This window comes from Amblyraja radiata, chromosome X, assembly GCF_010909765.2.
Source record: "Amblyraja radiata isolate CabotCenter1 chromosome X, sAmbRad1.1.pri, whole genome shotgun sequence".
Classification (NCBI taxonomy): Eukaryota; Metazoa; Chordata; class Chondrichthyes; order Rajiformes; family Rajidae; genus Amblyraja; species Amblyraja radiata.
In genome coordinates, this window is record NC_045999.1 from 7,001,761 (window position 1) to 7,029,136 (window position 27,376).

The following is a 27,376-nucleotide window of genomic DNA, read 5'->3' on the forward strand; positions in this document are numbered from 1 at the left end:
TTTTTTTGAACAATCAAGGAGTCATTTGACCAAGGCCCTGTAGGAAGACATCCTCCTGCAATGAAGGTCAATGAGCCATATGCTTTTATAAACCCAGAGAGAACAATCCAGTTTGTCCACACACTCTGCCTTTTATTTTGTTTCCATTGTAGAGGATAACTTCACATTTAACCACTTTATACTGCATCTATTATGTATTTGCTCATTTGTCTTGAACCTTCTTTGTATCCTTCTCACAATTACCAAACCCACCCATGCACGGGCAAATGCAAACGTATTACATTCAGTTCCCTCATGCAAACCACTGATCTCATGAATGTGCTGCAAAACATTTAAATTATGGTGAATAAAACTTCAAATATGTAATAAATGAATTGGAAAAAGGAAAACCAGAGAGAATAATTCACCAAAGGTCCAACAGTAAGCAGACAAAGAATTTCACGTGCACAGTATTGATGAAGACAATTAAACACTCTGCCAAAAAGGAGCTATAAAATTGTAAAGTATGTGGGATTGAGGCATGGAAAAGGGAGCAGTGGTGTTACTGCAATATATAGATTATTTTCAATAACTTGCTTAGGAATCTGCCAGTGCTGGATAACGTTGTGGCCAAAGGTACATCTCAGGATGATGACTAGGCTGAAGGTTGCGAGGGCAGCACGGTGGCGCAGTGGTTGAGTTGCTGCCTTACAACGCCAGAGACCCGGGTTCGCTCCTGACTATGGGTGCTGCCGGTGCTGAGTTTGTGCGTTCTCCCCGCGTGTTTTCTCCGGGAGCTCCGGTTTTCTCCCACATTCCAAAAATGTACAGGTTGGTAGGATAATTGGCTTTGGTTAAAAAAAAATGTTACTTGTCACTAGGATAGTGGTAGTGTTCAGCGATCACTGATCAGCACGGACATGGTGAGTCGATGGTAACAGCGAAACGCTGACTTTGTTTCCCTTGGACCAGAAACAATTCAACACATGCACCAAATACAAACCGTGCGTGCAAACACCCTCCATATTTACCTCCATGGAGCCCATTTTCCGAGCCTTGGTCAGGGCAGACTTCCTGTGGGTGTGAAAAGACTCGGCTGGCAATGCCGGAAGAAATCCATCCACATCATCATTCCCTCGATTCTCTGAAAGGTCTTCCATGCTGCCCTGATCGGTCTTGGAGCCACCTTCATTCTACAGAGACAAGAAATGTCATTACAACCAAACTCAGAAAGACTTAACTAATGAAGACTAGCAAGGATGCTAGATCAGGATCAATAGTCAAGAGTGTTTTATTGTCACATGTCCCAGACAGAACAAAGACATTCTTACACCCAGCAGCACAACAGAATATGTAAACATGGTACTCGGTAAACAATGTATAAACGAGAAAAAGAGTGATTTCAAATAGTTGTTATATTGGGCAGCTATTAGCAAATTGATGCAAATTTGTCTGAAATAAATAAATTGGTTAAATATTGGATATATAGGTATTTGGATGGGCAAGGGTTGATTAGGGATAGTCAGCATGGTTTTGTATGTGGGAGGTCATGTATCACAAATCTGATTGATTTTTTTGAAAATGTGACCAAAATGGTTGATGAGGGCAGAGCTGTAGATGTTGTGTACATGGACTTCAGTAAGGCGAGAGCTGAACGGATAGCAAATTGGCTCCAAGGAAGAAAGCAGAGGCTAATGGTGGAAGGTTGCTTCTCAGACTGGAGGCCTGTGACCAGTGGTGTGCATCAGGGTTCAGTACTAGGCCCGTTACTGTTTGTCATCTACATTAATGATTTGGATGAGAACATACAGGGCAAGATTAGCAAGTGTGAGTTTGCTGATGATACAAAAGTAAGTGGTTTTGCAGATAGTGAAGATGGTTGTGAACAATTGCAGCAGGATTTGGATCGATTGGCCAGGAGGGCAGAGGAATGGTTGATGGAATTTAATACAGAGAAGTGCGAGGTGTTGCAATTTTGGACGTCGAACAAGGGCAGGATCTACATTGTAAAGGGTAGGCCTCTGGGTAGTGTTGTAGAGCAGAGGGATCCAGTACAGGTGCATGGTTCCGACAAGGTCGTGTCGCAGGTAGATAAGGTGGTCAAAGAGGCCTTTGGCACTTTGGTCTTCAAGAGTCAGAGTATTGAGTATAGAAGTTGGGAGGTCATGTTGCAGTTGTATAAGACGTTGGTGCGACCACATTTAGAATATTGTGTTCAGTTCTGGGCACCATGTTATAGGAAAGATATTGTCAAGGATGTTGCCAGGACTAGAGAGTATGATCGATAGGGAGAGGTTGAGTTGGCTGGGTCTCTATTCCATAGAACGTAGGAGGATGAGGGGAGATCTTAAAGAGGTATACAAAATCATGAGAGGAATAGATCGCGTAGACGTACAGAATCATTTGCCCAGAGAAGGGGAATCGAAGACCAGAGGACATAGGTTCAAGGTGAAGGGGAAAAGATGTAATAGGAATCCGAGGGGTAACTTTTTCATACAAAGGGTGGTGGGTGTGTTGAACAACCTGCCTATAGGAGGTAGTTGAGGCTGGGACTATTCCATCCTTTAAGGAACAGTTGGACAGGTACATGGATAGGACAGGTTTGGAGGGATATGGACCAAGCGCAAGCAAGTGGTACTAGTGTAGCTGGGAAATTGTTGGCCGGTGTGGGCGAGTTGGGCCGAAGGGCCTGTTTCCACACTGTTATCACTATGTGGAAGAAGGACTAATTAGATACATCTACAAAGAGCAAACACAAGCAAGATGACCCACATGCCTCTTTTTTGCATCTATAAATAATCTTGGTGCAGTTTCTGATTTTATAGTTTCACTTTACACCTTTTACATTTCAGATTACTTTCATGGTTGTTCAGACTCCACCTTTCACAACACCTGCTATTGTGTCTAAATGTCTGAGTAAAATTGGAGTACGTATGTCCAGGCATCAGAAACTATTAATTTCAGCTCCAGATCATGCCCATTTTATGGAATGACGCAGATTAAAATCATCCTAGTCAAATATATAGAACAGTAAAAGAGTAAGGGAGTGTAGTAGTAGCAGAACATGTATTTTACTGTTATATAATTTTAGATTTGCTTGAATGTTTACAAATGCTATGCTGTATGTTGCTGTAAGTAACATTCTCATGATTAGAGCACTTGATCGTTTTTAATTATCCTTTATGGAAGTTGTCTCTGACTGGGTATCTTCGAAGGCTGCAGAGATATTCACTGGTTTCAGAAGGAGAGATATAAAAATGAAAAAAATAAATAAAAAAACAAAAGCAGAATCGTGCAAATTCATGATTTGCTAAACTGAAACTCTGCCAAATGAAAATCTACTTGATCACATTCACAAGATATTATTCCTCAACTGAAGTCTTCCTCGAGCAAAAAATCCAGCAACAATGGCTTGAGATGGAACCAAAGAGTGATCCTGCAAGTAAAAACAGAAAGCTCCGAGTCTCTTGAGTGAGACTGAGTCATACAACCTTGTAACACGAGCCTTTTAATTAGGCCACAGCTGACAAAAAAAAACAAAAACAAAACTGGAAGAGAATTTGGGGCTAATAAATCCAAGTTAACACTGCACAAAACAGCGTATACTATTTTGTGATTCGTAAAGGGGTTGTGTCAACCCGCTGTGACTTACCTCAGCAGATGCCGGACGGAAGCCAGACCCTGTGGGAGCGTTTTCATCCTCATCACAGCCTTTAGCCCCTGGACTGAAGTGAAGCTCCACGTGAAACCGTTCTTCAGAGGAAGGGTCCTGGCGGAAAGCAGAACATTGCAAAACCACACAACGCAAGTTACAAGATACAAGAGCACTGATCACGTGGTAAACCTATTAATAATATAAAAAGATCTTGTGGCGTGCATCAGAGACCTGGAGAACAAAAACAAGTTATGCTTAACCTTAATAAATCAATGGGTTCCGCCTCTACACTTCTATAAACCTATGCCCCCAGTTGTTCATTCCCCTACCCTAGGTAAAAAATGTGTAAGTAAGTACATTTATTGGCCAAGTATTCACATACAAGGAATTTGCCTTGGTGCTCTGCCCACAAGTAACAACACGACATACAGTGACAGTTACGAATGACTCGGAAAACACTAAACATTAATAATAATAAAACATTAATGATAAAACACCATTGACGTGAATTCCGCATCTTTATTCCCCTCATGATTTTATACACCTCTCTATGATCACCCCTCAGCTTCGGGCACTACAGAAAATGGAGTCATAGGCTGTTCAATCTCTCCCTATAAATCAGTCCCTAGAGTCCAGGCAACATGTTAAATCTTCCCTGCACGCTTTCCAACTTAATAGCTTTTTACTGCAGCAGAATACTATTTGTTGCCCGCTGCATTTTCATTAGAAACTACACATTGGAAAACCTACAGCCACTGAAGATATTATCTCACTTTGTAATATTGATAATATTTCGAATTAGCAAATGTGCACCGTGCTGCACACCACATGCAAGTGATTAAGACATTTATTCTATATAAAAATGGATTCCCTTCTCAAATATGCTGTTAAAATGGAAAATGCAGTGAAAAAAAAATCATTGCTAGGTAGACAAAAAATAGCTGGAGTAGCTCAGGTCAGACAGCATCTCTGGAGAAAAGGAATAGGTGACGCTTTGGGTCGAGGTGCTTCTTGTAGATGATAGGAATCTGGAAACTGGGTGAAGATGGAGGTGATCAAACACCTAGTCAAAGGCAGTGCATCTGTCAGTACAGAGAGAGAGAGAGAGATGATGAATGGGGATGTATTTACATTGTGCCGTTCACCTTTTTGAATCATCTTGCCAAGAAATATTGGCAGCGGTAAAAATGAATCTTTTGTTTTAATTAGCAGCATGAAAGGGAGCTAGAAGCTTCCTCGCAATTAGCTTTTAAACTGGAACTATATAAATATTTGAAAAGAAAAACACATACTAGGGGTCTTATGAAGGAGCAGAGAATTGAGATTTAAGTAATAGCTTCCACAAGGTTTCCATATACACGATGGGGCCCAATGGCCTCCATGTCTGCTTGAGAATAACATATTTAACAAGTAATAAAATGCTCTCAATTAGCCACGAGTGTTATTTTATCAGATTTACGAGTCACTATACACACATAAAATTAAGCTTCATCCATTCCTCAGAGAGTCAATGCCTCAAATTCCAATTAACACTACTCTTTAATTTTAGAGATGTGTGAACATTTCCTTAACACAAAAAAATGTTAATTTGGCTACACCAGAGACATATGAACTGGAAATGTTTGTTTAATCCCAATTCAGGTCCACCAGGGGCGCCGGGGAGATGGCTGCCCTGCCAGCAGTCTGTTCGTATTTTCTTTCTTTTTGTTATTTTTTAGTGCGTTAAAAGTTTGTTTTAGTGTTCTTCGGTTTGTTTTATGTGGGGGGATGGGGGGGGGGGGGGGGGGGGGAGAGATCGGGGGGAAACTTTTTTTCAAGCTCTTACCTTCCCGGAGATGTGATCAATTTTCCGATCACATTTTCCGGGCTCTGCGGCCCACCATCGATGGAGCTGGAAGCCTCCTCCGACTGTCGCGAGCCCCACCGCGGGGCGCGGACTTAACATCGGAGCTGATCCCTTGCCTGGGATCGCTCCCACTGCCGAATCACCATCAAGGGCTCGCAGCCTCGGGTGAGGCTGAGTCGGGAGCTCCAACGTCGCGGAAGGTTCGACCAGCCCCGACGCGAGGTTCGATCGCCCGGCGCTGGGGAGCTGACATCCCCCCGATGCGGAGGGCCCGAACACCACCGGCTACGGGACTCAGGATCATCCCGTCAACGGAGGGCTCGAGGCCCCCGACCAAGGAAGAACAAAAGGAAGAGACTTGAATTTTATTTCGCCTTCCATCACAGTGAGGAATGTGTAGGAGTCACTGTGGTGGATGTTCATGTTAAAATGTGTTTTTTTTGAGTGATCTGTTGCTTTTAATTGTAAAACTGACCTGGCCAATGAAATTCCTCGTATGTTGCAAAACATACTTGGCGAATAAAGTGTGATTCTGATTCTGCGGCTTGAGGTTAATTCGCAACTGCAATTGAAATGGGTCAGTGTGGGAGAGCAATGAAGTTGGTTTAGCGTGTCCACTGCAAGTGGATGGATGAACAGAACAACCTCCTGCAGACGTTTACTGTCCAAGGTCATATTTGAGGATGGGTTAGGAGCCCCAGCAGGAAATAGTGACTTTTGAAAGAGAAGGGGAAATAAAGGTTAGGCAGAGGACCACTCGCACCTCCTCCAACCTCATCTACCGTATCCGTTGTTCAAGATGTGGACTCTTGTGCATTGACGAGACTGAGTGATCGTTTCGGGAAACATCTTTGCTCAGTCCCCCTGAACCTACCCGATCTTCCGGTTGCTAAACACTTCCCATTCCCACACAGACCTGTCTGTCCTAGGTCTCCTCCATTGTCAGAGTGAGGCTAAACGCAAATTGGAGGAACAGCATCTCATATTTTGCTTGGGCAGCTTACAACCCAGTGGTATGATATTGATTTCTCTCACTTCAAGCAACCCTGGCATTCCCTCTCTCTCCCCATCCCTCCCCCATCCAAGTTGCACCAGCTTCTCGTTTTCTTTTTGCATATCTTTCATTCATTGTTCTTTATTTCTCTACATCACAGTCTATAGCTCTTGTTTCCCTTTTCCCTGACTAGTCTGAAGAAGGGTCTCGACCCTAAACGTCACCCATTCCTTCTCTCCAGAGATGCTGCCTGTCCCGCTGAGTCACTCCAGCTTTTTGTGTCTATCTTCGGTTTAAACCAGCATCTGCAGTTCCTTCCTACACATTTACAGTGAATAGTGTTTTCTAGCTGAAGCACGGCAGGCAATGGTGCACGCCAATGATCTGTAAGACGACCACTTAATAAATTACTTGGATGTTGTAATACAGATGAACATTTCAAGATTTGTTGGTGTCACCAGAATTGGGAGTTGTGTAAACCCATTGGGCTGCATGCGAAACGGGGACCATTTCCACGGGTTGTACCTTATTGTTATCCTCGTACAACATGATGACAATCTGAGTCATGTAGTTCAGTTCTGACACTGCACCAAGGTAGTCCATGGCTCTTTTCCACTGCTGATCCTTTAGCTCCTAAGAAACAGAGGGGGAATTATATTAATGCAGACTCAAAGTCACCTCAGAATCCCTGCGACAGATTGGGTAACAGTAGAGGGAGAAGATGGAATAGGGGTAGGGAGAAATGAGGCAAAAGACAACATTTAGCAATGGGAACGAGAGACGCCCATGGGTCGATTAATATATATTTTTTAAATTCTCTCCTTTCAAATTCTGCTCATTGTTGGGCATTAACTTATTGAACAAAATACAAAACTATGATAGTAAAAGTGCTACTTACTCCCAAAAGACCTCCGTAACGAAATAAGCTCAGCAACGAATGAACGTGGCTCTCACTCGTAAAGTACAACCGTGTCCGCACATGGCGTCCGGGAGACATCACCCCTCTGGAATAGCTAAACAACGAGATGAAAAGTCATCAGGTGGACAGCGTTTTGCCAAAGCAAATGATGGTGGGCTTGCATTTCTATGGTGCCTTTCACAAGGAAAGTTACACTCAACGGAGCACTTTCAACATGTTGAATTGGAGGAATTGCTCGATGCCACAAACAGGAACCCACTCATGAGCAGATCACGTTGAAGGGAGACAGGCTGTCTGGGTACCTCGGATAACAACTCCTGCTTTTCTTTGACACAGTGGCTTGGGATCTTATATCCCACCCTGCTCCCAGCACCAAAATGGAGGTCAGGCTCTCTTGTTCAAAGTGCGGCATTCTACTGTACTGCACTGTGAGAAATGGTGCGTTAACATCAGATAAGAGGTGATCAGAGATCACTCTATGTTCGGGAGGGAAAAAAAGATACATTAGGAGGAAACATGCACGCGTCAACAAATTTGCATCATGGCGTCTGGAGTGAGAAATGATCTCACAAATTTCTGGCTCTGGAGGCAGGTGGCGCAATGGGTTAAGTGTTCGGCTGGCGACCGGAAGGTGGCCGGTTCGAATCCCGCTTGGAGTGCATACTGTCGTTGTGTCCTTGGGCAAGACACTTCACCCACCTTTGCCTGTGTGTGAATGTGTGTGGGTGATTGATGGTGGTCGGAGGGGCCGTAGGCGCAGAATGGCAGCCACGCTTCCGTCAGTCTGCCCCAGGGCAGCTGTGGCTACAGAAGTAGCTTACCACCACCGAGTGTGACTGAGGAGTGAATGAATAATTCGATGTAAAGCGCCTTGAGTATTAGAAAGGCGCTATATAAATCCCATCCATTATTATTATTATTACCCCAATACTATGTGGGAAAGATAAAAATGGGTGAGGGCAGGATTAATGTAAAAACAGGTGCTTGATGGTTGGCATGGATTCAGTGGGCAAAGGGCCCGTTTCCATGCACTATGATTCTCTGAGAACGAATGCCACATTTTACCAGGATGGATTTGCGATAATGATTTGACTGTACAGGGACAGAATAGGCAGACCGACCCTACATCTTCTCAAATTTGGAAGAATGAGGGGAGATATAATTTTTACAGGTTACTGGGGAAGGCGCAGATTTGCAGGGATAGCTAAAACAAGGATCAAGTCTCACGCGTCGTGACGCGCGCATTGCGTGCATTATGCGCGTAGGCAGTGACGCGCGGTAGTGCGCGGCGCCCCAGGATTTGGGGATTCTCAAAATTGTCGCGCACCACCTGCGTGACGCGCAAATGACCCCCAAGTGGGACAGGCCCTTAACTCACCTGCACACATCACTTCCATCTTGTCACTTTGGCAACTCTCTAATACAATTCCCATCTCTTATTCTGAAGTCAGCACAGACTGGGTTTGGTTCTTCCAAGGACATCAAATCCCTTCACACAATATTACCATCAGGTGCCAATCGGTTCCAAAAATCACCTTCTCAGTGGCAATCAGCTCCACGTCCCATTTGCTGATAGTCTCATGACATACAAACAGGATCCTCAACAAACTAACTCAACTCCCTGAGTTACGCAGGACCAGGAGACATTCTGCCCACCAATGCCTATGCCAGATCTTTGAAGAAACTGCCCAATGGGATACTGAGTTGGATGATCAGCCATGATCATATTGAATGTCGGTGCAGGCTCGAAGGGCCGAATGGCCTACTCCTGCACCTATTTTCTATGTATCTATGTAATTAGCCCCACTCCCCTCTCTCTTTGCCAGCAGCAGAGCGATTTTGAGTTCCTTTTCATCTACTGATCCGATTATATTTTGAAAGCTATTATTGAATCCACTTCCTCTGTGCTTTCAAACAGCAGGTTGAGAATACATTTTTTTTAAATAAATCTCTTTGCCAGCTTAATTTTTGTTAAAAGAGTAGCAAAATACTTGCCATCATTTGCAAGTTTATATTTTTTCGATTCAGGATTTTCCCTTCGGAAACAAAAGGCCATCTGCAGAAAGGAGTGGCACATAGTTTGATCAAGTGGCAAAGGCTCATGCTCTGAGTGGCTGACTTACAGTGGATGCAGTTTGTTGACAGATTCATCTTCATGCGTCCTTTGTAAATCCAGCTGCATCTTCTTGATCAGTGGAAGGCAGTATCCGTAGGCAATGTCCAGCTTTTCTTCCTTATTAATGCCATATTCCTACAGGAAGAAAAACAAAGTGTAAGGCTGCAAACAGCAGTCCAGTAAAAAGGGATACCAAGTGAGATCCTGCCCGCTTGACAAATGAGATCCAGGCAGAAGTTGTGCCCTCAAAACATCTAGAGGGGTCATGGTAAGCTATACAGACAAGTTTTAGTTTTAGATCGAAGGCAGGTCTCTGGTGCTGTAAGCCAGCAACTCTACCACTGTGCCACCATGCCGCTTAAATAATTAAGCTGGGAATATTCATGGGAGGTGGTCTTGGAGGGGAGGATGCTCCTCAAACTGCGGAGCATCTTGGGCAATACAGCTCACCCCCTCCATGACACTGGTCAACCTGAGGAGGACCGTCAGCAACAGACTGGTCCCACCAAGATGCAGTACAGAATATCACAGGACATCATTCTTCCCTGTGGCTATCAAACTGTACAACTCCTCCCCCTTCTGTCGTGGGGTAGACTGAGACTGACTCCCCTCCCCTCCCCCATCGTTGCACATCCCCAATCCTTTCCACTCCTCACTTTAATTTCATGTTTCATGTATATTGTGTTTTATGACTGTTGGCAGATCAATTTCCCTCCTGGGGTAATGTATCGTATCGTAGTCAGACAACAGGCCATTCCATTACAGCTGTGAAAAAGATACATCTTCTAGATGCGCTGGGACGCATCCTCAGTGATGTGAACTGGGGTCATCGGGTGGTTCGGGTCTCACTACATCAGACACCCTCGCCCAGGCGACCCAGCCGGGGTTGATCAGGCCCCAACTTGCGTCCCAGCAGCAACCGCCCACGGATCAGCCATCTTAGTAACTACTCTGCAGGGTAAATACTGTAAAGAAGGTACAGCACAACCTTAAAGGGTTTCGACCCAAAACGTTGCCTATTTCCTTCGCTCCATAGATGCTGCCTCCCCGCTGAGTTTCTCCGGCATTTTTGTCTACCAAATAATATTGTACACTTTACTTTATGTAAAGTGGCATAATGGGAGCATCTAATTGATACTGGTGACGATCACAGGTTTACTGCCACTGTGAAAATAACATTTTAACCAGCGTTCAGAGAACAGTAGAATGGAGAAATGCGAGGCATCTTAGAATAAAAGACTGGTATCCGTTGCCATTCAGAGGGTGGAGCTCAGCAAAGCAGACTGTACGTGCAGACAGCGCAGACATAGCTTGCATACTAAAGCTTTGTCCACAGTGAAAAACATCACCATTGGGGGAATATTAGGATTGAGATTCATGAACAGGCCGGGAGACAGCTCATTTAACACATGCGAGCAATGCTGATTTACAGAAGGGAAATACGCACAAACAGTCAATATATTCAGATCAAAGCTTAACCGTCACGATGCTGACATGCGAGGCTCGACATGCGGCATTAGTTCAGTGATTATTTATTACTTATTATCTCAATTAATATGCATGAGAAATTCATTAGAAAAGAACAACCGTGAAAGAATAATAAAAGCTAACACAGCCGGTGATCAATGACAGAAATCCTTCCATTGCTTTAATTCAGTGTTACTTTAATTCAATTGTTGCAGGTCGGCACAGCGGTAGAGTTGCTGCCTCACAGCGCTTGCAGCGCCAGAGACCCGGGTTCGATCCTGACGACGGGTGCTGTCTATATGGAGTTTGTATGTTTTCCCCGTGACCTGCGTGGGTTTCCTCCCAGATCGTCGTCCTCACACATTCCAAAGGCTTACAGGTTAATTGGGTTGGCGTATGTGTAAAATATTGTCCCTAGTATGTGTAGGATAGTTTTAATGTGTTGGTCGGCACGGACCTGGTGGGCCGAAGGGCCTGTTTCCGCGCTGTATCTCTAAACTAATCTCCAAGATTCAGATTCAAATGTTTATTGTCATTGTGCAGTGTACAGTACAGAGACAACGAAATGCAGTGCCCTTTCCCTGAAACTCTGCAAGTCCCTCTGTCCAAGATCCCTGTACCCCTTGACTCTTTCCACCTTTCAGCTACTCTTTAAAACTTACCATTCATTCCAATATCACCTTACATTGCTGTATTAAATTTGGTTTGACAATGTTCCTGCAAATCACCTTGAAATGCATTATCAAATATATATTGATGGTGCAATATAAATGGAAATCGTTGAAGGGAGTCAAAAGGGCAAGGTAATTTAGCTTTACTAGAGGACATAACCTCTGCTGACATCTTTACACAGTGCTGACCAAGTGCTGCATCGTCAGAGGGAAGTGACCTCTGAACAAGACAGTCTATTCGGGACCTGTACGATCAATTACAAATCGACTCCTACCCCCCTCGTCATTTATCTTAAACAAAGTTTAAGGATGTTTCAATGAACAAAATATTTACCAGGCCTATCTTGAACATAGAACAAACGGTACAGTACAGGAGCAGACCTTTCAGCCCACAATGTTTGTGCCTGAACATGATGGCAACATAAACTAATCTCATCTAGAAAGTGGAGGGTTAGCACAATTCCTGATAATTAATTGCATGCAAAGCATGTTAGATGTTAGAGAGGCTTTCCAATGGCCCTTTGGAATTACAGAATATATAGCAGTTCATCAGGCCAATTGGCCGAACTAATCTGTGTTAGAGTTATACCTTACATAAGAATCTTCATTTCCAATGAGTCTTACAGCATAGAGTCATAGACTCAGTCAATGTGTGGAAACATGCCCTTCGGCCCAACCTTCTGACACCGGCAAACATGTATCATCGCCCCACCTGCCTGCATTTGGCCCATATATATATATCCCTCTAAATCTGTCCTATCCATGTTAAGGGCCTGTCCCACTTTACGAGGTAATTCACAAATTCTCCCGAGTTTTCCCCTCGATTCAAACTCGCAGAATGTTCGTAACGGTTCCGTAAGAGTCTGTAGATATATCGTAGTGGCTCGTTATGCCAGAGGTAGGTACTCGGGGTATCAGGCAAGTCGGGATGTTTTTTCCGGCCTGATAAAAAATGTCCACGAGTAAAAAAAAGACGGGAGGATGCCCTGAGTACCAACGGCTGGTTTACAATATATCTACGGACTCCTACAGCCTCCTACGGACCCGTTACGACATTCTGTGAGTTTGAATCAAGGGGAAAACTCGGGAGAAATCGTGAATAACTCGGGAGAATTTGTTAATTACCTCGTAAAGTGGGACAGGCCCTTAACTGTCTAATTGTTTCTCAAACGTTGCAATAGTCCTTGCCTCAACTACCTCCTCTAACAGCTCATTCCACACACCCATCATCCTTTGAGTGATAAAGTTCCCCCTCATATTCCTATTAAATCTTTCCCCCTTCACCTTAAACCTACGCTATTTAGTTTTCAATTCCCCTACTCCAGGCAAGAGGCTGTGCATCTACCCGATCGATCCCTCTCATGATTTTATACACCTCAGTGCATCCATTTCAATTCCTTGCAGAAACTGCATTCAAGAAAATCAACTAAATTGTTCATGCCAGACAACCATCCGAGTAAAGAGATGAATAACTATCATTCCCATGTACCCAGTCTTAGATTCTCCCAGAAGAAAATAGCTCTGCACTTCTATCCTGTCTAACCCACTGATAATTTTAAAGACGTCATCTCTGAGCTTTATCTTTTATAAAAGAAAAAGCTCCTTGTTGTTTCCCTTTAGCTAGAACCTACTAGTTTCCGCATCATCCTTGACAATCTGTTTTGCACTCCCTCAGACACTTTTTTTAAATGTCCTTTTTAATAGTATGGAGACCAGATCTGTTCACCAGCAGCGTAGTCTGGGCATCTTCCCTTCAATAAATGTTCAAGGCTTTTCTTTGCCAGCAAGTGAATTAAATCATTCAATAAAGGATGGTCAGGAGCTTTGCTGTGTGTGGTGAATGAAAATCAGGAGGCAGGGATGCAGATATGCTTCATTCAAAGCCTTCTATTTCTATGTGTGTGGCATTGTGGCGGAAATGTAACCTTCAAATCAGCCGTGCGTTGGCATTAATTCAATTCATAGAAGGTTCTGGTTTGATAAAAACACGTTTGAATTACAAGGTTTATCCTGGATTGCCGAAAAGGGCTGTAACAGAGGACCTGGAATTAAAATGCTGGAGGTAGAATACATCAGAATGCAGTGCTTGTAGACATCTGCAGTTCTTGGCACCATCTCATGGCAGCACTATGTAACTGCAGTTTATACCAAGGTATATTTAAAAAGTTGGCCCCTTTCAAACAAATTCTTATTCAATCGCAGTGAGGCAGCAGCACCTTCTACTTCAGACATTGGCACAGCTGGTGGACCCACTGCCTCATCGTGCCAGAGACCCGAGTTCGATCCTGACCAGGAGTGCTGTCTGTGTGGAGTTTGAACGTTCTCCCAGTGCCCATATGGGTTTAGTCCGGGTGCACCGGATTCTTCCCACATCCCAAAGACGTGCAGGTTTGTCAGTTAATTGGCCACTGTAAATGTACCGTAATGTGTAGGAAGAGGATGCGAAAACGTAATAACAGAGCAAATGTGAATGGATGGTCGGCGAGAACTCAATGGCTGAAGCTGCATCTCTAAACTAATCACCTGTGGTAAATGTCAACCTGGAATAGGTACAAATACAGGTTGAGGATTATTATTGTCACTGTACAGAGGTATAGCGAAAGGATTTGCTCTACAAGTTGTCCAAACAAATCAGATATGGGACCCATACACAAATAAAAACATTTCTTCCATCGAACGTGTCCAAAGACAGGCAGCTCGATTTGTTACTAACACCTATGAGAGAGAAGCGAGTGTCACCAAACTTCTGAATTCTCTGGGGTGGAACCCTCTCCAAGACAGACGTGAAGCTCACTGTTTGACCTGTTTTTACAAAATGTTAAATGGTCAGCTCGACATAGATTACAAGACCTACACCAAACCCAAACCAATTAGGAGCAGACGAGGGCATTCGATCCAATTTGTGATCCCAGCTACAAAGACAGATGTGTACAGCAATTCGTTCTTCCCCCGCACAATTAAATCATGGAATAATCTCCACCCAACTATAGTTACCCAACCAGATGCAACTAAATTTAAAGTAGCACTTTCTTCCCAATAACCCTTTCTGGCTTAAGCCCTCCCTTCACCACCTCCAGTTTAAATTCCATTTGGAATATTTTGGAGGACCAAGAAACCAAGAACCAAGATAATACAATCCAAAATTACAATCAAGCTAAACACAAGTACAAAGCAAGGGGGAAGATGCTACCCCTTGAAGAAAGGGAAGCATCTCCCAGCTACAAGAATAACTACAATCGTTCTCAACATTGTAGTGCACCAACAATCAACAATCAGTTTTATTCGTCACATTGCACATAAAGTGCAAGTGAAATGAATTTGCCAGCAGCGGCACAATGACAAAGAACACACAAAAACACATTAAAAAATGTAACACAAACATCCACCACAGCATTCATCACTGTGGTGGAAGGCACAAAAATTTGGCCGGTCCTCCATAGTTCCACCAGTTCTAGACAAATTCCAATGTTTGAAATATGGTTAAGGTGAAATGGACAGTACCCCTAACTTATGGAAAGACAGTTCGGAAGCCTGATAACAGAGGGGAAGAAGCTGTTCCTAAGATTCAGATTCAGATTCAATCTTTATTGTCATTGTGCAGTGTACAGTACAGAGACAACGAAATGCAGTTAGCATCTCCCTAGAAGAGCGACATAGAATATGAGCAATAAATAAGTCTGGCGGCGTGCATTTTCAAGCGGCAGGAGAGGTACATGGTGTGAATGGCAGAAACATGAAACGAAAGTACCAGAAATGCTGATTATCTGGCATTGTTGAGCTGAATATTGAGCCTGGAAGAATGGCCAGTACTGTAGCATTCAATCTTTGGGTCAATTAATTCCTACCTGCGGAATGATGATATCAGCAAGGGCTTTGGAGAGCTTGAATAGTTCCAAGGTGTCTTCCAGCTTCAAGGCACCGTTGTGCTGAACATCATATTTGATGCAGTCGTAGATGTCCGGAATTTTACTGATGTCATAACGGCCGCTCTTCATTCGGAAATCCTTCTCCAGCTTTAACCAGCGTTGCAGCATTAGCTCCAGGGTCTCGCTGTGATACAGCTGAAGGTCTGCAATTGATATGATCCGACACTTTACACAAATTCTGATACATTCTACCAGACTCTAATCTACAAAGACCATAACAAAGATAGAGCACTTGGCAGAAAAAAAATGTACAGCTATGGAAACAAAATATCTGACAATTTTTCTTTCAAAAGATTAAATGAACACAATGCACTCATTACATTTGTACATGCACCTGGCTTTTCACAAAAGTAATTACTGCAAATGTTTCTTGAGAACACTGGCTAGAAATAATCTCAAGAAAAAAAAACACATTACGGCTCACCCAATCTCCCCATCACTTAAACTGGTTCCGTGCTACCTGTTCAGGTGGCATGAGGGTATTATTGGGAAAATGGCCCAGAGCAATACTTTAGACACTGGAGTAACTCAGGTCAGGCAGCATCTCTAGAGAAAAGGAATAGGTGATGTTATGGGTCAATACCCTTCTTCAGACTCCACTCTCAATCACAATCAGAAGCAGAACAGAATGGTTTGTATTTTTTCCAGCTGTTAAGAAAGTGTGATGATTGAGTGAAGGAACTAGTGTTCCACACGATATAGATGAGGTTAATTAAATATAGCATCTTTGATTTTATTGATTACATCTCTGGATGTTAACCCAGTTCTTCGATTCTAACTCAAACGTCTCCAAGCTTCAATAACAAATCAGCGCAATAAAAAAGCTGCAAATAATGAGAACTAGAAATAAAAAGAAAACTGCATAAAATATTCAGCTGATCAGGCAGCATCTTTGGGGAGAAGCAGATTTAACCTTTCAGGTGGAAGTTATTCAGGGACTGTTTCTTCCCAGCTGTTGGCAGGTAACTGAACTATCCTATCCACGAGAGAGCAGTCCTGAACTACTATCTACCTCACAGACCATCCTTTGATCGGACTTTATCTTGCACTAAACATTATTCTCTTTATGATGTATCTGAAGACTGTGGATGGCTCAATCTGTAATTAGGTATAGTCTTTCTGCTGACTGGTTTGCACGTAACAAGTTTTTCACTATACCTCGGTACACGTGACAATAAACTAAACTAATTATTGACCCAAAACATTAGCTCTACTTTCTCTTCCATAGATGGTGCTCATCTATTTGATTAGTTCTGCAAAAAAAAATCATGCCTCATTTTATGTTTATTTATTTTATTCAGTAAGTTTCCACTTGCTGAATAATTCTTCAAACAATTCTGTTCCCCGAATGCGCGGTTGCAGGGGAGGGGGGGGGAGACTGCGGCTTCACACACACACTAGCCACCCCTCACACACTGGGGGGGGGGAGGAGGGGGTAGAGGGAGATGGGGTGGGGAGAGGGGAGACCGCTGGGTTATATACATACATATACACACACACACACACACACACATATTCACACGTATATACATACATATACGTCTGAAGAAGGGTCTCTACCCAAGAACGTTACCCATTCCTTCTCTCCAGAGATGATGCCTGTCCCGCTGAGTTACTCCAACATTGTGTCTACCTTCGATTTAAACCAGCATCTGCAGTTCTTTCTTACACATAAATATATTTACCTGCTGATTTGGGATCTTCTAACCTCTTCTTAATCTGCGAGGTCAGATTCTGAACCAAGGAGTAAACTCGATCACAAGTGGTGACAGGGTTTTGAATTAACTTCATGGAGTTAATAAGAGAAGCACTGCCAGAGGGAGCCAGCTGCAAAAGATAACAGACCAGATGCAAACAGTGTTAATAGACAGGACCAGGAACAGAAGTCACCTGCCTGCTGGCTGATTCTGACAGTCATCAGACACTACAATGCAAATAGACAGCAAATTATGATACATGATAGAATGCAACTATCACTTATAGCAGAACTGCCTACACCTGTGTGGCACCTGTGATGCAGAGAGAGCTATAGGTAGAAAATACATAGGAAACATGCTCGAGCTCTCTCAAAGCAAGCAAGCAAGCAACAGCCATGCAATCAGCTTTGGCTTTCCTAATGTAGAACTTCTTCTTAGGTATGGCATGCACAGCCTAAAGTTGCAGGACAACTTGTTCTATTTGAAGGTACACAAAATTGCTGGAGGAACTCAGCGGGTGCAGCAGCATCTATGGAGCGAAGGAAATAGGCCCGAAACGTCGCCTATTTCCTTCGCTCCATAGATGCTGCTGCACCCGCTGAGTTCCTCCAGCAATTTTGTGTACCTTCGATATTCCAGCATCTGCAGTTCCCTTTTGAACACTTTGTTCTATTTGATCTTATTCGATTGTGCACGCCAGGTTGATTGCATTCGTCAGACCACGTGAAAGTTGCAATCTAATGTAGAACTGTTACGACTAGATGGTGCCACTAACATAGAGCACCTTATCACATCCAATCCTCCCCCCAACCCAGTGGATGCAGACACGCGGTTACCTTTTTGTAGTCTTCTTCTGTGAACTCCTGATCCTTCTGCATGAACTCATGAAGCCGGGCTTTGACGCGGTGCTGGCAACTAAGCGAGTTGCTGTTACTGTCCAGAAGACCATTCATGTTGGCACTTTTCACCATCTGCACCAGAATTGGAGTCAGCTCCCCTTCCAATGCCAAGAGACCCTGTAACATTGTACACAGAAAGATGATAGGTGACGTCTTGACGATCTTGGTATCGAGGTATATTTTGGCGTGTCCATGCTGTGAGGGTTACCTCATTCCCCACTTCACAAGTCCAATACTGTTATCAAAAAGATCAAGAATCAAGTAGCAAGTATCAAAAATATACTGTATTCTGCAGTATCTGTCCTGAGCTTCCTCCATTGTCAGAGTTAGGCCACATGCAAATTGGAGTAACACCACCCCATATTTTGCTCAGACAGCTAACAACCCAGAAATATGAATGTTGACTTCTCTAATTTCATGTAACCCCTGCATTCCTGCTCCCTCCCCTCTCCCACCCTAGTCATCCTACTAGTTCCACTGTTCACATCACTTCTTCCCCTGCCAACAATGGGCCATTATAGGCTCCACCCTTCCTTGCTTATGTGGGTGGCTGCCCTGCTTTGTTCTGGCCTTTTCTTAACTCCAGTTCCTTCCCTTCTACTTTCAGTCTGAAGAAGGGTCCCAACCAGAAACATTACAGTTCCTTTTCCTGCAGAGATGCTGCCTGACCCGCTGAGTTACTCCAGCAATGTGTGTGTCTAGCCTTTGTTTAAACCAACATTTGCGATTCCTTTCTCCACAGTATTTGGTTGCCTCTTTTACTCCCGTTCTATTGAATGCCAACTAAATCTGCAAAGTAGTCAGCGCCGTCTTCCTTGTTGTCGTGTGCTGGGGCAGCAGGGCGAAGGCCGCAGACGCCAACAGGATGAACAAACTCATCAGGAAGAACGGCTCCGTCCTGGGGGCGGAGTTGGAGTTGGATTCACGGGAGGTTGGTCTTGCAGGGGAGGATGCTCCTCAAACTGCAGACCATCCTGGACAATACAGCTCACCCCCTCCATGACACACTAGTTAACCTGAGGAGTACCTTCAGCAACAGACTAGTTCCACCAAGATGCAGTACAGAACACCTGAGGAGATCCTTCTTCACTGTGGCTATCAAACTGTACAACTCTTCCCCCTTCAGCAGTGGGGTAGACCGACTCCCCTCCCCAAATCTTTGCACATCCCCAATCCTTTCCACTCGTCACTGTAATTTCATGTATCTTGTGTTTTATCACCGTTGGCAGGTCAATTTCTCTCCTGGGATCAATAAAGTTCTATCGTATCGTTTCGTGAAAGCCTCTTTCTTCACGTACCTTGGCAAAAGCCGCGGCTGTCATCTGCACTCTGCCTTCATCGGACGCATAGATCTTCAAGTCGTGCCTGTAGGTGCTGTGCAGACGAAGGAGACCACAACCAGGAAAGCCAGCATAATCCCCTGTGAGAAAATAAAAATCACTTCACACTCTGCTCAAATCACTCCACTGTCATCTGCAGATGGTCCACCATTTAGTTTGACCTTGGATAATCTGTATCTTATTTCTATTTTTTTTTATTCCACAACTCTCAAAACACAAATCTTTTCAATTGCAGTTCTGAAGTTTTCAATTGACCCATTCTCAGCTCTTTGTGGACAAGAGTTCCGGATTTTCTGTCTGAAGAATTGTCTCGACCAGAAATGCCACCCATTCCTTCTCCCCAGAGATGCTGCCTGTTACTCTGGCATTTTGTGTCTATTTTCAGATTTTCACTTCCCTTTGTGCATAGAGGGGCCTCTTTACACCAATCCTGAACAATCCGTCATATCCCACTGTTCTGTACTCCCTGGGGAAGTAACTTCTATCCACCCTACTGACTACTTTAATCATATTAATTATCTAAATCAACTCTCCACTCAAAAGGAAAGTTTATCTGTGCAATCTGTCCACTTAATTTAACCTTTTGAATTCTGATATTAGTTTGCCAGGACTAGCCCAGTATGCCAACTGGGTTGGCATGGATAACGTGTGCCAAAGAGCCTCTATGCTGTTCTCTATGCCTCTATGATCTTGATACTATCTCAATTTCCAAATATGTCAGCATTCCAGTGTTGTGATTTACTGTGGTCCAAGCAATGCTCTCAGAACTGTAAAGTTACCTAGAAGAGTCTGAATAATTTAATATGCTGCCCAAATCTCAACACTGCAGTGAAAAGGTATAAATATTAGTTTCATGTTCAACAAAGTGTTTATTGAACATAGGAACAACAAACTAAAAAGGTTGCGATCAATTGACTGACTCCAGGCCTTTCCAAGTGCAGATAATTGGAAAAATAAACTGGTTTCACAGCTGTTGAACATGGAAGTTGTCCCCCTAACTGCACTGATGTCTTAAATAGAAATAATTCTTCCACTGACTGGAATTAACTTCATCAGATGTGGACCACGTTACACAAAACTGGTTCGGCAACTCGAACAAACCAGGAATGAAGGAAATTATAAAAAGTGGTGGTCCATCACGAAATTGATCTCCCTACTATCGATGGAATCTATAGGAGGCATTGCCTCCAAAAGGCAACCAGCATTATCAAGAACCCACATCGCCCAGGGCCATATTCCCATTTCACTCCTGCCATGGGGAAGGCAACACAGGAGTTTGAAAACCATGACCACTAGGTTCAGATATAGCTACTTCCCATCAACCATTAGGCTATTGAACAGTACAAACACCAACTAAACTTCAAACTGTCTTTGTTGCACGAGGAACTTTTGTTTTGCACTAATATTAGGAAATTATTCATTTATTGAACTTTGTTTGTTTTATTATTTTAACTATTGACCACTGTGTTTACAGACCTATTATTCTACAGCAAGCAAGAATTTCACTGTGCTGTTTCGGTAAAGATGACAATTAAACCCTCTTGATTCTTGACAAATGAGTTTAATTTTATCCTTAACAAACAGAGCTGTGACAGGATTTTTCAAAGCAGAACGCATGATGTAAGAACGCTTTGTAAGAACTATGTGTTGCAGAGGGTCATTGTTTGTAGGTGAAGGAACATCCCCAGAACACCACAAACAGCAAGGGAGAAGTAACATTATAGAAAATAGGAGCAGAATATGATAAAATATCAATACCAATCTTACAAAAAGACTTAATTTATCGTTAAACTGCTTGAGCAAATCAAGCTCAACAAATGGGCTTGCACAAATCGTGGAAAAAATGGATATCTAACGGATTGAAGGAGTATTCAATAGCATCAAATTCAGATGTTTATCTTGCAAAGTATATCCAAGTCAACAGCAAAATCAAATATATTAAACAACACGGTAAAGAATGAATTAGCTGCATTAATGATGTAAACAGGCAACACTTGTTAGGGAAGAAAAGATACAAGGTGCTGGAATAACTCGGCAGGTTTGGCAGCATCGGTGGAGAACATGGATACGTGACATTTCGGGTTGGAGAAGAAGGGTCCCGATCCAAAATGGCACCTATCCATGTTCTCCAGAGATGCCATCTGACCCACTGAGTTATTCCAGCACTGTGTGTCTTTTTTTTTTTTTTTTTAAACCTGCATCGGCAGTTATTTCTTTCTACTTGTTAGGGTTTGCGGCTTAGCGGAAGTTAAAATGACACCTGAACCCCATGTGAAATTGAGTGTGTGGCACCGATGTGTGTGCGGCATGTGAAGTGCGTGGAAGTGTTGTGATGGTGAAGACACATGGTAGGTTAAAACAACTTCGATTAAAAATGTCATTGATTCATTTCTTGGCACAATCAAGTGGCAGTATCATGTGGGTGCCACACAGCCCCAAATCAAAGGGAATTATCATCTCGCGCAGGTGCAAGTTCCCAACAGGAATCATAATTTTCTGATTCCTGGCCATAGCTACCGTCAGAATAACAGAAGGCTCACTCTGTTTATGAATCACTGTGACAATTAGTTTGTTGCACATTTGCTGCAACTGATTTGTTAAATTAGTCCCAGGACGAGACATGCAAAAGGATTGGAAATGGGGGGTTAATTCATCACAAACTCAGAACACAGGGCAGCAATCAATCCCTTACCACATTCAATAGGAGAACCACAGCTCAAACCTGTGCTGCTATCATCTATATTCATATAAAAAGCAGGAGGAAAAGACAAAAAGATTAACATTATTCGCACCTCATGCCCCAGCTAAAGTGATTGTGACTCAATAACTCAACACACAAGAGTGGTATACTGAAAATGTTTGAAGTACTTCAGAATTAAACTTAAAATGGTGATCAGTGTTGGGTTGGGCAAGGAGAGCACCAACCCTGCTGAGCTAAGAGTTGAACCAAGGTGTGAGTGAACTTCAGTGGAAGGAGTTTATTGGGAAGGGCGTGATGGTGGACAGAATTCAGGAATTGAAGTTCAACTTGATGAAACAGGGCAAGGAGGTTCCCCACTGCTGAAAGAAAAAACACAAAATGCTGCAAACGCCCTCAGCTGGTCAAGCAATAGCTGCAGGAAATTAAAATTAAAAAATAAAGCTAATGTTCCAGGTCTGGAAACCTTTACTAGTTTAGTTAGAGATACAGCGTGGAAACAGGCCCTTCGGCCTACCGAGTCCACACCGACCAGCGATCCCCGTACATTAACACTACCCTACACACACTAGGGGCAATTTTTACATTTACACCAAGCCAATTAACCTACAAACCTGTAGGTCTTGAGTGTGGGAGGAAACTGAAGATCTCGGAGAAAACCCACGCGGGTCACGGGGAGAACGTACAAACTCCGTACAGACAGAACCCGTAGTTAGGATCGAACCCGGGTCTCTGGCGCTGTAGGGCAGTAGCTCTACAGCTATGCCACCTTCAGATTCAGATTCAGAAAACTTTATTGTCTGTCGTAACAGAAAATCTTCTTTGACGTGGCTCAACATACAACCAGGACAATGTACTGATAAGCAGTCATACAACACAGATTTCTGCGAGCACACACAGTGTGTATAGATCTTAAAAGCAAGTATAAAGATTAAAAACTGTAAAAATAGACAAGATAAAAGTTGTGGATACGTGTAAAGTGACAGTGCGTCAGGGTTAATTTGTCCCTTGTTCATTTTTTATTTAAGCTGTTTAGGGCAATGGGTATGAATGAGTTTTTGTGGATGTTTTTCTTGGATAGGGGGACTTTATATCGGCGGCCTGATGGCAGAAGTTGGAAGGACTTGTGCAGGGGGTGGGTGGGATCCTGTGTAATGAGGTTGGCTTTCCTTTTAACTGCCTGGGTGTGGAGTACTGATAATTGATTTTGAGTTTTGCCAGTTATTTTGCTTGCTTGATTGATGATCCGAGAAAGCTTTGATTTGTCTTTGACAGAGGTGAGGGTGAACCAGGATGTGATGTTAAAGGTGAGTACAGATTCTATAAGTGATTTATAGACAGCTGTTAAAATGTCCTGTCTGACATCAAAGCTCCTAAGTTTCCTCAGCAGGAACAGGCTTGTGGGCACATTTTTAAAAATCATCAGACAGCGGCCACAGGAGACAGATTCAAACTTGCGATAGGTTGGTTCAATAAGGGATCCACATTGTGATGAAGGGTCCCAGACCTGAAACGTCAGTTGCTTCTCATCCAGATGCTGCCCGACCTGCATAGTTTACAACATGTCTGTTTTTATTTCTGACATCAAGCACCTTGAGCAATTTTGATTTTCCCCACCGCTGATTTCTACCCGAGTGAGTAATCAGAAGGGGATGGAGTCAGAAACTAGAGGTGCTGCTTTATAAGCAGCAAAGCTGAAGTTATTTGGTCATAAATGGGAGAAAGTACTTGCTTGTCGTTAGCTTAACATAGAGCAAGTAGCCAGAGACTCAGCAACAATCAAGGAGCTCAGGAAGGTGGTAGAGAAGCAGAACACCTCCACTATACAAGTGTGAAAGTTGGCTCGATGCTGTTAGACAAAGTTACCAGGGGGCAGTATGCAGTGGAGAGAAAGAGTGGGGCAAAGGAATGGACAGAACCAAGGTGGCTGCAGATGTGATGGCTGGAGGAGACCAGTAGGAAAAGGACCAGATTAAAGAAGAGACACAATGGACTGCAGATGTTAGAACCTAAGCAAAAAAGTGCTTAAGTAACTCAGCAGGTTAGGCAGCATCAGTGGATGGAAATACACTGTTGAAGTTTTGGTCAAGACCATTCCTCTAGACCAGTGGTTCCCAACCTTTTTATGGCCATGCCCCACCTAATCACCTCTAAAATCCTGATGCCCCCCCCCCCCCATGTGGTGATATATAATTCTTATCATTTAAAAAGTAAACTCCGTTTCAGCTGAAGAAGCTTAAAACGCCAATACCTTGGTTTAAACAAGCTTCAAAAGAACATGGCATCCATGAAAACGAAAAATGAAATAAACAAAAGACAGTCAAAGTTCTGAGCAAGAAATTACTAAAAAATCAAATTGCCCCCCTGTGGGGCGTATGCCCCACGTTGGGAACCACTGCTCTAGACTGAGAGAAAACAGGAGCTTGGCAGTACAAAGGGGTGAGGAGAATGGACCAATGGGATGGATTGGCAGATTAAGCCAGGTTGGGGAGAGAGGGATGGAGATACAGTTTGAGACACGACTGGAGGTGATAATCGAGGATTTCAGATGACAAATTTGATGGGAAAAGTGTGGAAGACAATATATTGAGAGGAGTATGTGGGTGATGGATGAAATAGCTCGAAGAAAAGCTAATCCTTCACCTCCAACCTCATCATCATTCAGGAAACCAAACAGCCCTTCCATGTGAAGCAGAGATTCACATATACCTCCTCGAATCTCATTTATTCCATTTGGTGCTCTCTATGTGGTCTCCTCTACATCTGTGCGACCACGTGCAGATGAAGTAACCGCATTGCCATGCTCCTGCGCTCTGTCTGCAATGGCCACCTGGAGCTCCAGGTTGCCAGCCATTTTAATTCCTCTCCCCATTCCAACACCAACCTGTTTTTCCTTAGCCTCCTCTGCTGCCAGGGCAAGGCCAAACACAACTTGAGGAACAGCACCACACATTATGCCTCAGTAGTCTTCAACCCAAAGGTATGTATGTTGAATTCTCTAACTTCAGGTTATTTGTTTTCCCTCAGTCTCCATCTACCCTTATACTCCCACACTCTTCTTCCCACAACATCCAGCTCCCCTCTCACCCAGTCTTTCACAGTCACTCCATGCCTACCCCACCTCCCTTATTTGGTCCCATATTCCGCCTTCCTTTCCCATCTGATTCCACCATCTGCAGCCTCTGGCGACCTCACAACCCAGACTCTGTCATGTCCACCCTTCTGTCCCCCACCTGACTTCACCCAGCCCTCCCCACCTGGATCCACTCTTCTCATGTGTAGGAAGGAACTGCAGATGCTGGTTTACATCGAAGATAGACACAAAATGCTGGAGTAACTCAGCGGGTCAAGCAGCATCTCTGGAGAGAAGGAATGGGTGATGCGTCAGGTCTGATGAAGGGTTTCGACCAGACACGTCACCTATTCATTTTTTTCATGCTGCTGCTTAACCCGCAGTTACTCCAGCATTTTGTGTCTATCCACTCATCTCATGCCAGCTCTCGCCCACCACCTCACCTCTTTGTACCGGCCAGCTCCCCTCCACTGTTTCAGTTCAGAGGAAGGGTCAGGTCATGACAAAACATCAACTGCCCATTTTCTTCCACAGATGTTAACTGACCTGCTGAGTTCTTCCAGCAGGGTGTTCCTTGACCAGATTTAAATACTTTCCATTTGCACTCTGGAAGTAATACCTCACATCAAGGCCAATGAACAATGGATGAACCGGCATGGGGGGACCGCCATGAGGGGCGTGGGGGCGAGGGGAAAACAAAGAGGGAACTGGAGTGGAGGGGGAGATTTGTAAATTTGTCAGTGCCCTTTATGGGCGACTATTTGCATACCTTGGCACGGTATTCAAGTAAAGAATTTCACTTTGACTTGTCACATGTGACAATAAAGTATTCAATTCAAGTCAACGTCATCATTTATGTTTTCAAGTCCAATCTAACACACGAACCATCAGGAACCATACATTGGGCGTGATTATTCATCGCTGGCATAGGCTGGGTGGACTTTCCACCTCCCTCCCCACAATTACCACCCTATTCAACTGGAAGGTGCAATGCAATTGAATTTTTTTGGTTACTATCCATTAACTCACCCACACAACAATACTTTATGTAAGCTATTTAACTGTAGATTAAGCACAACTGAATGTTACATAAGAGTGGCTTCCGTTACTGAACTGCATCCTGGGAAAGGAACAAGAAGAAATTTAACTTGTCCCTTGACCAAATAAATGAGGGCTAATTGCAACAAATCCCCAGGCCACCTCTGGTTCCATGATGGATCAATCGGATGATACGAAGCGCAGAGTCCATTAAAAAAGGAGAGCAGCTGGAACAACTCAGTGGGTCAGCTGCCCTCGATTTTTGCTACAGGTTCCAGTCTCTTGTGCCACTATGCAGAGTATAAATGCCCCTGTCCCACATAGGAAACCTGAACGGAAACCTCTGGAGACTTTGCGCCCCACCCAAGGTTTCCGTGCGGTTCCCGGAGATTTTTGTCAGTCTCCCTACCTGCTTCCACTACCTGCAACCTCCGGGAACCGCACGGAAACCTTGGGTGGGGCGCAAAGTCTCCAGAGGTTTCCGTTCAGGGACAGGGGCATAAATTAGAGTTTAGACTAATAACAGGTGCTGTACCCCACCAATACGAGAACATTAACATTTCATTCTAAGCAATTTTCATAAAAATTCTCCACAATTTAAGTTTCCAGCCTTGAGATGATGTGAAGAACAGACTTTTTACAAATAAATAACACTGTGAAGATATTTATGTGCTGCATCTCTAACCCACAATAAAAAAAGTCACTAATTCAGTCTATTCCAGCCAGCAACGAAAGGATCAACTACTAAAATAAATAATGGTTGAAAATAAAGGGGATATTTTCTTCAGAAATCCCAAACACATAGCATTTTCAATCGTTCATGATTTAATCAAAGTTCCCAACCACCATCTATGTTGAAGATGTTGGAGTTGGGAGATTCTTTATTACTCTCTTCCCAATTAAAGCTAAGAATCGAAAATTCACTCCACATTTTAATAATTGATTCAAATGTTTTTTGGGGGTTTTTTTTTTTAAGAGATACAGTGTGGAAACAGGCCCTTTGGTCCACCAAGTCCGCGCCAACTAACGATCACCGCATACACTAGCACTATCCTACA

The 27,376-nt window shown here is 43.5% G+C and overlaps 1 protein-coding gene across 5 annotated transcripts in view; it reads right to left on the minus strand.

The window, feature by feature from the left end:
* LOC116968289 (inositol hexakisphosphate and diphosphoinositol-pentakisphosphate kinase 2-like) overlaps window positions 1-27,376 on the minus strand; it is a 142,168-nt gene that overhangs the window by 52,015 nt on the left and 62,777 nt on the right. For all 5 annotated transcript variants that reach the window (XM_033015010.1, XM_033015008.1, XM_033015007.1 and 2 more), the window contains exons 16-24: window positions 19,468-19,589; window positions 18,107-18,286; window positions 17,259-17,400; window positions 15,493-15,716; window positions 9,517-9,644; window positions 7,373-7,487; window positions 7,000-7,107; window positions 3,632-3,748; window positions 1,011-1,172 (exon numbers count right to left, since the gene is read on the minus strand). In XM_033015010.1, coding sequence (XP_032870901.1) covers window positions 1,011-1,172; window positions 3,632-3,748; window positions 7,000-7,107; window positions 7,373-7,487; window positions 9,517-9,644; window positions 15,493-15,716; window positions 17,259-17,400; window positions 18,107-18,286; window positions 19,468-19,589 — 1,298 coding nt within the window. The remainder of the gene's footprint in view (window positions 1-1,010; window positions 1,173-3,631; window positions 3,749-6,999; window positions 7,108-7,372; window positions 7,488-9,516; window positions 9,645-15,492; window positions 15,717-17,258; window positions 17,401-18,106; window positions 18,287-19,467; window positions 19,590-27,376) is intronic.